General features: G+C 27.6%; 1 protein-coding gene across 1 annotated transcript; it reads right to left on the bottom strand.

Annotated features, from left to right (window-relative positions):
- Nucleotides 1-586: 586 nt before the first annotated feature.
- Nucleotides 587-8,602, bottom strand: LOC113560794 (pollen-specific leucine-rich repeat extensin-like protein 1). Its single transcript, XM_026966866.1, has 3 exons — nt 8,490-8,602; nt 3,139-3,791; nt 587-998 (listed from the first exon to the last, which is right to left on the bottom strand). The coding sequence occupies exons 1-2, from the start codon at nt 8,499-8,501 to the stop codon at nt 3,189-3,191; spliced, it is 615 nt and encodes a 204-aa protein (XP_026822667.1). The 5' UTR covers nt 8,502-8,602; the 3' UTR covers nt 587-998; nt 3,139-3,188.
- Nucleotides 8,603-14,168: the final 5,566 nt, after the last annotated feature.

A 14,168-nucleotide genomic window follows, 5' to 3' on the forward strand; every position in this document is an offset into this window, starting at 1 on the left:
ATGACACTTTTGTCATTTTTAATGGTATTTTCATCCTTCAAAATATTATAATTAATATCTTTTGACTATGTTACTCGTTTTAAGAAAAACAATAAGTAATAATTTATCAGTTATCACGTATTATATTTTCATTGCTATGCATTGAGAGAATATTCGGAGAAAAATTTGGTTGTGTAACGTGTGGTAATAATGGTAATCGATGAAATTATGTAAGCCTTAATATACAGTGCTGTAATAATAAAAATATCCATTCTGAAGCATAAACGAGTTATTTTTGTTTTGGATAGTTCATAAAGGAATGTGTAAAAGTTTCAGATAGGCTGTGAGTTTGAGAAACAAGTAATAATTCAATATTATATTAACTAGCATTGTGGACGTGTATTTTATTTAAATAAAATATGCATGCAGTTCACGTGAATAATAAATTAACATAACAAATAAAAACATTTTATTACAGATGTAAAAATAAATCCTGCAGTAACAATAATATAATGTATTATAGGTACATATGTAATAATAATAATAATAAAATACGATAATTATTATAATAATCGGTGTATGGTTTTACATTTTGAAATAACGCTCGTCACAAATATGATTTTAGTTTTTCATTTACATACAGCAATAACATTATTATATAGATTCGTATGATTCACAATACATAAAAATGATAAAACGATATTTTTACATTATAATATATACTTACATTACGTTTACTTTTAGACATAAATCAATGGATGTAAAAAAAAAAAACGCGGAAACCGTGGAAGAAATATGTGGGGGCATCGGAAGGGCCGTCGACATTTGATTCATTATGGTAGAGGATCGTAGGCGGTCAGCGTGAAATAAGTATGCCCGATGTGTATGATGTATATCTTGTATGAGCGATATTGTGTTGTACACGGTTAATTATATGAATCCATCACATGTATTTAAGTCCAATGGCATTATGTATGGCAAAGACGCCAATTCCGTAGATGACGTGTGTAGACGGGTATCTGGAACGCACGTTCAACAGTAGTACAAAATAATATATAATATTATAAAATATCGCAGTCAATAAAATGTAAATCATCGTGGACACGATAAACAGAACATAATATTATATTGTTATACAATTGCGGGGCATCTGGTTTATGTTTTCTGACGGACTGTGTGTGGCTGTATATACAGTAATGTAACCGATAATTTTATAGACGAGTTTGTAGTTACGTGTATATTAATAGCGTGTTATATTATAGTATTATTCAGTATTTACTGCTTATGTCTAGGGTACTGGCAGCTAGTTCTTGTTTTAAAAAAAAAATAATTAGCACTGCATACGTTTTATATCAATTATATTTAGTCTAACTCATAGGGGTAAAATTATATAAACACTTTTTGGGAAATTTCAGTGCACATACGTTGAGCCATATGCATTTTAATTTTTGGAATGCATTACAAGACGATATGTCGTACTATACGGAAAACACTAAAAAAAAAAAAGGTCTGGCACTGAGAAATTTATGACGGCGGTCGACGAACCACAATAATATTTACTTCATCACTGAGCGATGTGACGGGGACGTAATAATAAATATTAATACAATAACAAACACAGCGTTTATTACTAATCCACAAGACCACGACTACATAATAATAATAATTATGTATATAATTATATTATTCGGGACTCGAACACGCCAATGTGTCTGGAATAATATTATATCGAAATTCGCGACGAAAATACCGTCAAACGTGTCGTAGGTTAAAATCACACTGGCGAAATATTTTCGATTGTTTTTATTTTTCATACGTTTTTATACCACAAACTCGTGTGTTATAAATTCATAATAAATACAATTTAATAATTCAAAAAATATTCGGCTCTCAAATAAGAAATTAAAAACGCAAGTTAATTAAAAAAAAAAAAATAATTGTTTAGAAAAATGTCTTTTAACGCTATAAAATTATACTAAAAAATGAATAGTTTCAAAAACGTTAATACTCGTAGTTTTAAAAAAAATAATGAGAATCTTACATTAAATATATCATCCGGTAAAATGATACAAAAATATATCAGATTCTATAACCGTGTATATGGGCAGTTGTAATATGATATTTTTGTAAATTGTCATTGAAGTCACTCAGCGCGTTAACTCAACTCGCAAGAAGCCACAAAATTATTAATGTGCCAATTTTTTCCCAAAAAATATAAGCGAAATCCATTTTTAGCATATTATTATTATCGATATACTTTATTAGCTATAGTATTGGCTATGCAAACGGTTTAAGAATGAAGTAATTCCGAGTAATTATTGTACTTGATGCAAAGTTGTAGTGCGTTCACTTGCTCGTAACGTATATTTATAGTGTATACATATTACGGTCATAATAGTAAATAGATACCATGGTTAAAGGTTATGAGCACAGACGGTTACCCGCCGACCATGTTTGTCTGTTTCTTAACACAGTTTATCGTCTCAATAGCGATCACACTATGATATTACGAAAACGTATAATAGCTCATCAATATTGTGTAAGCGGTTAATACGATTTTCAAAATACCCGGAACGTTTCACGTTCTCATCGGCGGCCGATTCGCTTCGAATGAATGGTCCGTGTGCATGCAACATATAATAATGATAATAAATATGACTTTGCTACTCGTTATGATTTTTATAGTTAGGTCAGGTTGCATAAAATAAGGTTTGGATATAACCCGTCCAGTTCATCATGGCGTTCATCAGCCGCCAAGGTTTTATTAAAAAAAATAGTAATTCGAAAATTATACTATGCTAGTACCACATTTTTTTTCTAATATAACATATAGTTTTTGAACTACTATTTTAGTACCGTAACGGTTTACGAGTACCAAGACGAACTGGGACGCGGGAAATTTATTAAATAAGACGGTCGAAAAATGCATCGCGTCAAAATGTGTATGTGGGAACGAATCCACATCAGCTTAGGTACTCTCGTTTTATTTTAAATTATAAATATTGTTAAATTATTAGATAAAACATTTCATTGAAAAAATTGATATGGGACATCATCTACGTGTGTGACGTGGACAATGGTTGGGGTGGAACCTTGGTCCACTGTCCTCTTACGTCTGCAGAATCCGTCCCCGAGTGTGGGTCTATATTATATACTCACATATTATGTACAACGAACGATGCGTAAGTCGCCAGACGGCTCTCTGCAGTTTACCACAGATCGTGGTCTGAGTACAGCGGCTTGTGGTAGGGCAGTGGCAGCGAGTGATACGGCCGGTGGACCTCGACCGGGTACGGGTGCGGCACCGGGACGCCGACGTGCTTGACTACGGGTACGGCGTACGGCTGAGGCACATGCACCGGGTACGGCCTGTCCACGTGCACGGGATACGGTTTTTCAACAGCCACGGGATACGGCTTGGGCACGGCAACCGGATACGGTCTCGGCACCTCGACCGGGTACGGAGCGGCCACCGGGTACGGGACGTGTTTCTCGACGGTCACCGGGTACGGTTGCGGCACTGGCACGCTCTTGGTAATCGTAGTGGCCGTGTGCACGTGCGTAGGGTAGTGACGTGGCGCGTAACCGTATCCTCCGAAACCGGACCCGATGGCGCTGCCTAGACCGTAACCGCCCAGCGTGCCGTAGCTCGGGCCCTCGTCATAGAATCCGCCGCCGGCGCCGTATCCCAGGCCCCACACGCCGCGTTTCTGCTTTCCGTCCGCCTTGTGGTCGTCGACCCGCGACTTGTCGGTCCGTGAATCGGTAGTGCACGTGGCCAACGTCACCGAGACGGCCAACAGCACGGCAATCTGAAATGTTCCGATGGTGAGTATCATAATAAAAATTAGGTATTATATTGGGCACTAAAAATCACATCGCGTTTTAATTCAGACTTATGCGTAAATATTATAATGTTTAAATCACGCAGTTGTTTCTTAATATCCAAAATACATCGAAGCACGAAGAATTTCTACAACCCATCGTAATTTCAACGCACACTTAACGAAGAAAATACGGAAGCAATATATTTATTCTTCCGTTATATTAACCAAAAATTGTAAACAATGTTATTTTGTTTTGTCTGTAGATCTAATTTAAAATTTGGCGATTATATATACAAATTTATATTAGAAAAAAAATAATAATTATATTAGCATGTATACGTTGATATTGTAAATTACGATACAGTGAAATACTAGTTAAATCCTTGTATTAATAAATAATAGTGTATAACGAAACTGTACTTGAATTGCCTATACGATACGCCGTCCACAGAATTGTTTAAATAAAATAAGAGAAGTAAAAAATGTAGTCCAACAGAAATGTAAGAAATAATAATTATTTACTTTTATATTTATACCTTTTAATAAAGCTCAATATTTATGCAAATTATTTCGAAGTCGGTGATTTTAATATTTAATGCTTAGAAACTTACAAAGTTCCTAATAAGTTGTTTTTTTAAAAATTATTTAAAAATAACAAAAATGTACAAAATATTTTGTAGATATTTGAAATTCAAATTTTTATAAAATTTTATACTTAAACATAACTAAATAACAATTTTTGTTATTAGTTGATAAACTTAATTTAAAATATAATAATTGTACAAATTTAAAATTTTTCACAATTACATATTATATTATTATATACATTGGAGTTTTTAAAAGATTTAGATTCATTTTAAATTTACCATGAATCTACTCATATCACTCTACGGTACGATAGTCGATAGTATTGCCTTACACAAGTTATAAACAGCTAATATTATAATTTTATATATTATAAATGTATTTTTGTGAAAATTAGTTCAATCTACCATATTATTATTGCTAATTGAAAAATTAATTACTTATAGTAATATGTATAAATAAATAATAAAATATTTTAAAAAATAAATGCTGATAAATTGTCTCACTCAGAACCATTTTTCGTAACTATGTAATAATTTTTATTGAATTCAAATAACTCGTTGCAGTGTATTCAATGAGGATATACACTTGATATCTAATTTACTTTAAAGTGATTTCTGTGGTTTTTCGAAATTTATAAAAGTAACATTAAAAAAAAAACAAAGTTTTTTTTTGTTTTTACTATCTACTTTTAACTTGCTTTAGTTAACAAATAAAAGGTGACTTTTTTGGAACCGTTAGAACCCTTGATCGTTTGTTTTTAGTATAAATTTATATAATATAGTATTTTTATATTTTTTGATTTCGTAATATTTTAAACATTATGTAAACTTCTTTATATACCTACGTCCTACATATACACTTACTTTACAACGTATAATTGATATATATAGACTTTTATTAGAATAAATAATTTATGATCAAAATAATAATGCAGTTATTTTACCACACTTTTACCTACTGTCGTCATGTGTAAGAATCCAATTGACTAGCTATATAATACATACAAATTGTAATTTTGTATTTTATATTGTTATATCTTGTATAGGTAAGCACTTTAAAATGTCTCCGGAAGCCTACTAAAATATTAGTATTTTAATAAGATTTAGTCATGATATAATATTAAATGACATAATAAATATATATTATATTATTACTATTATTATTATACATTATCATATACATAATGTTTGCATGTTTTATTTTAAAATTTAAGTTATTTATACTGTTTTATTAGTATTCGTACGAAAATCAATATAATTCGATAAATGGCATTGACCTACGCGTGAACATTCCAGTACTACGCAGGTATATAGCGTATTATATAACATTTGTTTATGCAAAATACTATTAGACACCGTCACACCGTCACGCCGTATCATAAACACGTATGTGGTCGGAGTCTGATAATATAATAATAAAGTTATGTGTCAAACAATTCTATATACAATCGTGTGTCTGGAAAAAAAATCGACGTATATGTGCAAGACTGATACAATATTATTATAATATAATTTAGAGAAATGAAACCGTTTGGAATTTTCGTATAGTAAAAGTCTGTGCGATTCCATCCATGAATACTAATCTAAATTGACGTTGTGTAACCAATTTTCTGATGACCGAATCATATGTAAACGCTTCTTGGACACTGACCAAGTTTCACGCCCGAATTATGTGTAGTGTATAGTTACGACTTACAACAAGGAATCACGTAGTAGTAATTCGGATATTGGATTTAGGCGCACGCAACAGATTCCTTATTTCGCGTATGCATTTAATAATAATATAATATTCAGTGTAACGTTTTCCCACCAAGCTAAATACTAACAAAACATATTTGTATGCATATAATAATTTATAAAATACATATTAAATAAAATTATTAAATACGTAAATATGTATACCATCAACAGTAGGTATACGTTTAAAACATAATATTATGGACAGATATACTCAAATAGTTTGTGTAATAAATAATACATGTGTTTTTGATAATTTCTTAAGGCACGATGTGTTCAATGTAACAATATACATAAAAGAAAGCCGTTAGAAATTAATTTTATTTTTAGTTTGAATAATATAATATTTAGTAAATTATCCTGCGTTTATATAAAAACATAAAATAATAGTATATTATTTATTTTTAAAAACACACTTATTATATTAAGTTAATAGTATAACTAACAATTATACCATAAGAACTGGGCCGCAATAAATTATAATTAATTTACTTTTAAATAAATATTATGTACACGGCGTATACACGTTTTAAAAAAATTAATACATTTTTCCATTTTTGCCTCTTACACTTATTAGTAAACAAATAATATTTTTTTTTTAATAAATATAGTAAATGGTGAATACTTTTATTTAAAAATAAAATATCACTTATTGTAAAATGATCCAAATTTTAAAATAGTATTTACAATTAATATATTATATAATATATATTGTTCTGTATTATTGAATTACAAAATATTGTAACTATTATATAATATACACGATATGCAGCCAAAACTTAAAAATATAGTTTTTTTTTTTTTACTAAATTGCTATATGTTTTCTTATAAATATTAATTTAAATTGAAAACATTCTTTGCAAAATACTTCTTCATTATTTGAACTAAGTAACTATCGATATTTACCTACTCAATTCTATCCATTTTAATAGTTGGGTACGTCAGACTTTTAATCTTTTAAAATATTAACAGATTTTTGGTTTACGCCACATAAATAAAATTAGCTAAAACAATAAGATTTTGTGCAAGAATTCATAATAAAATATAATGAAATGACGTTATTACGGTGGGTCATCACGCATGTATAATTAATTAATCATAAAATTGTAATTAAAATAATATTTTTATAGACGTGCTTTAAATTAACAATAAAGTAGTAGCAGTACACCTTTAAATTAATAACGACCTAGCTACTGTTGAGAGAAAACCGGTTTTCTTCTCGAAGATCCATAGATAATATTGTTTACATTGTACTACAAAACAATTATTGTGTTAATATGGGAGCGAAAAAATAATTATACATAACTAAAAATTAAGATTTTTATTTTATTGTTTTTGTCAGTTATCTATTATATATTATATAACACATTTTACCCTGGGTATCCATGCGAGTATTTTTAGATGAGGTCTAATATTTTTTATAAAGAAATATTAAATAAATAAAAATTTCTATTAATAATTTAATTTTTTTGAACATTATTATTTTAAGTATTTTTAGACTTAGACTTTTTAAACTTTAATATTAAAAATTTGTATTATGAAAATCAGTTATGTCATAAATAAGCATATTATAGATTCATATAACAATAATATATTTAATTATTTTAACGTTTAATCTTTATTTGATACTTGAAATGAATGAGGAAATTAATTGTGTTAATTTTAAAAATTTATATTTATTTTGTTTAACTCTTATCAAAATAATATTATATTTTTTTTAGTTTAATTTTAATTAAAGTTTTTGTTATATTTCAATAACAGCTATTTTTAGATATTAATAATATACATTCGTGTTTATAAAACAATTGTGTAAGTAACCATTTTATTATTAATAGAATTTAGCAAAATAAATAAGTAACTTTTTCCTATTTTAATTTAAATGTCAAAATAATAATTTAAGTAAACTTCATAATACGAAAAAGTTATTTATTCATACTTTTTTAGTTAATTTTATAATGTTTAATGTTATATTAATATATTATTGAATTATTCTGATAAATGCAGGTATGTGCCGTTTCTTTTTATTGAAGTTAAGTTTTTTTTTAAATAAGTTACTATTGAAACTTTAAACAGTACCTACTTCCTAATTCCTATAATGTTCAAAATAACTACACATTAATAGTACTTGTATTATGTATATGTTATTTACACACAATTATTAATCGATGTAATAACTGTTGTCTACTGATAAACGAAATGTAACGAAACTGTATCAAATTACTGTTTTGCTCATCTACCGAAGTAGCCGTTAAAATCCGACTAAGATTAATGTAATAATTAATAATTATAAAAATAATAATAATAACAATAATAATATTATGTACAATAACAGATACGTCTAATAAATCGGTTCACTTACCGCGTGGTTCATCGTTTTTGAAATTAGAACAGAAAAACTGCAGAGATTTAAAAACAAACAATACACACGTGTACAACCCTTTGGCGTAAACAGCGTATAACCGTCGGACAGCTCAAGAGGTTTATTTATACGCGAAAACAGAAGCCGCGACCCCACCACGTGCGAAACAACGATCGCGCCTTGGCAGAAATGCAAAAACGATACACATAATATACAATATACACCTATAATTCGTTTACAATATAATTTCCCACCTATGAATTCGATTGTAAATATATTTATGATTTTATGTATTCTATTTCTGTTCCCATGCGTACAATAATAAAAAAAACATAATAATAGTAATAGTATGTTTATACATATTTTTTCTTAGCATGCAATGTCCATTTACCAATTTATATAGCGCGCGCGAATAAAATATATATTAATGAAAAAAGGTCATTGTATAAGTTTAATAAATTGTAACAAATTGCTCGGGATATATATAGTAGTCGTTGTTATTATTATATACAACGGGCATGCGTATTATATTTATATTCGTATAATATACGGTATCTATTAACTTACATTATTTAACGAACGGCATATTTGTATATTTTGTAATACATATGTAATACAGTAATACTTACTATGTGATATTTACTATAATATCAAAATTCAAAATTATTGCTATTTGGACATGAGCTTTGTTACCACTTTTTGATAGTATAGGTCATATGGAAACCCAGTTTTTTGGGGAAAATACTATGTTCTTTGCAATAGGGTAGTCTGTTTGCGAACTACTTATTATTTTTCCAAATGGTCTACTGATTTTCATGCTTATTACATACAGACTAACATTAGTTAGACCATTTAAAAAATATAATCATCATATAGTAATAACTAGTTTACTTAATTTATTTTAAGGATAATTTATTATTTGTACAGAAAAAAGCAATAGAATTATCATAACATGTAAACTGAATAAATATGATACTTGTTATATAGTATAATATATTATATTATAATAGTACTTTTTTTTTATTTTATAAAATGTATCAATGGCGAGTATCAGTTAAGTTGAGATTATTTTAGAAATATTAACTATTGTATATTTGTATTAGAATTACTAGTTTTAATTTATATTAGGTACTTTTAGAATATTGACTAAAACATAATTTCTAACTTATAAACTATATCAATGGTGTATCTATAAAAACATATTAATCGTATACATTTTAAATTCTAAGTATTTACCAACATTAGTACATCTCAAATGGCTATTTTAAAAATTTTAAATACGGATTATTCTTAAAAAGTCTAACTGCTGTTACTGCTGATAGTCTGTATGCAATAAACCTCAAAAAACAGTGGGCTGTTTGGAAAAATAATAAGTAGTTTGCAAACAGGCTACCCCATTGAAAAGAGCCTAGTCTTTTCGCAAAACGACTAATTTTCCATAAGGCCTAGCTACGACATATGCACTATAAAGGTTCATATACTTAAGGTATATTATTAATACATATATTAGTATATAGTATAGTTAATACAAGTTTCACATATGAATGATAAAAAAAATAAAACAAACTTAAAAGATTGTGAACAAAATTACATATTATCAACAGTTGGATATGATTATTTTAACACTTATAAAGTTATAATAATGGATTAATGGATCGATTATTATAGAAATGGATAATTTACGTAAATAAAAATGCGATCAATTTTTAAAAAATAGCTGTAATCTGTAAATTACGTCGAAAATAACGTGTGCTATTTTTTCTGTCCATCATCAAATTTTAGAGCGTTTACACTAAAAATACAGTAAAAATCTTCAACTTTAATATAATATTTTTAAAGTGGATGTAGTTCGTACTTTGGAGAAGTTATAAGTAAAAGTCATTTTTTTCTAGATGTGTCAAGTTTTACAAACAAAAATTTATTATAAAGTTCAAATTTTAACAAAATGAATACTTTAATATAATTAAGATTGTAGTAATTTTGTAGTTATTCAAAAATATTATTTTTCAAGACTTGAAACTTTTCCATATTTATTATTATATTTTGCTATAAAAAATGGCTTTTTCAAAATATTTAGAATAAATTTAAGTTATTGTCTATTTATACAACAAATCTATTCACATCATGATGTGTAGGGTGCACACTACATTAAGCCAGTATTAACCTCAAAAATTAATAACAAGAACAAATAATTAAAATATTATACATATTATTAAAATTTCTCTATTAATATTTAGTATATTTTATATTCTACATATTTTATTTTTAAATAGTTTAAATTACAAACATTAAACTACAAGATACAATGTGCGGCGATCCTGTTAATAGGTCAAAGCTTCCGGGGATCTCAATGTAGGCTGACGATAGATATTGACCCTTAGGGAAGGGTTGAACAAAACGAGCAGGAGACAGAGTCCGCTAATAATAAATAATAATATAAAATTTTTGACAAAAAATAAATAAATCTACCGTATTATCCAAATTACTAATAGTAAACTAAATTATACTATTATAATATACTTCGTAGTATAGTAATGTAGACTGATAGACCATCTACTCTCAGAATCATTTTTTGTAGATAATTATGTATTACTGAATTAAAATAAAGTCAATATATCCATTACAGTAAATCAGTAACCTACTCAATAACAATGTATACACTCGACACCTAATGTACAGTGTACCTACATGTAGTACAGCGATTGACTACTTGATAATATTAGTTTAATTTGTTTTTTTTTCATCTATATAATATATAGAATAATATAAATTATGAAAATATATTGAGAAAAAGTCTATCTACCATGTGATAAATTGCTAATTTACCTATTTATCAGTAGTGTTATGTATTTAGTTTTATATATAACTATGACAAAACAAAATTAAAATTATTACAAAATGTTTGCATTGCTAGATATATTATTTTTAGAAAGATCTTGAAATATTAGACAATTATGTCAATTATATGTACCAATATAATACATGATATCATATCATATAATATGTGTTAAACTGTCCAATCATTAAAATATGGTCATTCTTCTCATTATCCGTAGGTCGATTTTTTTTTTACAAATTACCTATACATGTCTTATAATATACACGTCAATATTTATTAACATACACTTAAATGTTTTTTTTTCATTAAATAATTATTACTGTTATGTAAGACAAGTATATATATATTATAAATGTTAAAAAAAATAGGTTTAATGTTATTACTAATTATATGTTCAGAAAGCTGATATTTCAATAAGCAGTTATGATTTATTTATATGCACACATATGAAACAACATATAAACACTCCTAATAAGTAATAAAATATTTATATAACATATAATATATAAATATTTTAGAATATATTATGTTCTATACTATATACAATATAAATCGAAGGTTTGTGGGTTGTGACCACTGCCAACGCATTTATATTGTTTTTTAAATACCTATTACTATTTTCTAAAATCTTCAGGTAAATATATTTTCGACGTTCCTAAATTAATAAATAATAACATAAGTACGTCGTTTGAATGAATAATAGATAATAGGTTAGGTTTTTTCTATATGTTTCACACTATATGCCCCTCCATCATATATTTATGCAGTAGTTATATGTACGTCACTAACAGAGCTACATATGTAGTATTATAATATATTGTCGTTACACATGCACTATTGTAATCAATGTATACACTACTGAGTACCAACAATGAACCTATAATAATTAGTATTTTAATAAATAAGATTTAAGATACATCGACAGAACATTTGTTTGATAATAACTTATAAAGGTCGTTCATGTATGAAATAAATAAGTTTGTATACCCATCGCAGAACTCTCCTCCATTAGCAGTGTTTAAAAATATGATCTTAAAGTGTAAGGACTTATTAGATGTAGAAAAAACATCAACATTTATATAAATAAACAACCTAATTAGTTGTTATAATTATTAATTACACATGGCATATGCTTAATGAATCCCCGAGTATCATTTATATTTATATATGTATTATGTTAAATATTATGATATTTTGATATCTAGATTTAGATCTGATGTATTTATGTGCTTTCAAAACTGCACAAGGGCGATGAAATTGTTGCGCAATGCCATCACATATACTCTTCTGCAGCTGTCCGTATTAATTTGGATACAGTAGTTAATGCTAGTTCTCTAATATCTAGCATTTATATCTTAATAGTTGTCGGTCACGGCTCGACCGACGACGATTGTTACAATACCGACGGCTCGGCCATTGCACTAAGTCGTCGTCGTTATTATTATTATCATTATTAATGTTCCTGTATGCTGTATTATCGGTTGCAATATACATGATTAGAAAACCAATGGTAATCCAAAATTTAAAAAAAAAAATTAACAAACGAATTAAAAACGTGACACTCTATAGCGATATGATTTCGGATTTAGTACCTCTATATATGCGTGTACTTATTATACGATAACAATATACCTGTATGTATTGTGCTGTATACGTAAATAATCGACGTCCTTGTGTCTATCGAAAGACACGTACCTATTTATGCGGCTTGTAAGTCTTTTAAAAGTAAACATACAGGAAAGTGCAATGATAAATGATAATAAAAATAATAACAATGTTGATAATGATGAAAAAATAATAATGATGACACTCCGCAGTCCGCACGCATCGAAAACTGGAGCAGGGCCGGACATTCGATTGATATACATTATAAAATATGTTCTCATGTCCTCCAATAACAAGAATATTTCTGTTCGACCGCAGCCTATATTAAACGATTTCATAATAAACATAATATTTTGTATTTTAAAAATATACTCTCGTATAATTGGATCCGTGTATCGTGTATACTATCGTCATTTTTTTTTTTTTATCTTCATAGTCACTGTAACCGTATGTTCGAAAAGGATTTAGGAAAATTTGAAGAAGGTAAATAACGAAAATTTAAAATTCAATTCTTAATACATTTTCCAAATAAAAAAGGTATAACTTGTTTATAGTGTTTCGTTGAAGCCGAAAAACTGTCACTTTTCTAAATCGGACGTGTATAAAATATTATATAAACAGTGGTACAATACCTATATTATTATTAACAGTTTACACTCAATAGTTAGATAACAATTAACAAGTGAGAAATTTTAATATTATGCATAACCATTCAATTGAATTAATACATTAAATACTGATTATTATACGTATCGAAGTATTCGTAATGAACAGCACAAAATTTTATGTTTTAATTAAGAATTTATTTTATTTACTTAATTATTAATGTTTGTAACATTTATTGTATTATGCCCATTCTTTGGTCACTATCGAAACCAATCTGCACTTTCAAAGAGATAGCTCAATACTGATAATTTCTAAAGACTTACGAATTTTACTTTGGACTTTAAAATAATCGCTCTCAAATTCGTGTATAAAACTAGAATATAATTTCAATCATACATTTAGTTTTTAAACAATGCAAGTTAAATCATATTAATCAACTGTAATACTGTAGCATATTATGAAATAAGCTTAGTGATATAGGCTGATATACCGTTTCCGCTCAGAATCGTTTTTCGTATACAATGATATATCATGAAATTCAAATTTAGCACACCTATGAGACACACTCAACACTTACAATATACTAATATATAGTAGAGCAGTACCATTATTATTATTGTTAATTAAAA

Source organism: Rhopalosiphum maidis, chromosome 1 (assembly GCF_003676215.2).
Source record: "Rhopalosiphum maidis isolate BTI-1 chromosome 1, ASM367621v3, whole genome shotgun sequence".
Classification (NCBI taxonomy): Eukaryota; Metazoa; Arthropoda; class Insecta; order Hemiptera; family Aphididae; genus Rhopalosiphum; species Rhopalosiphum maidis.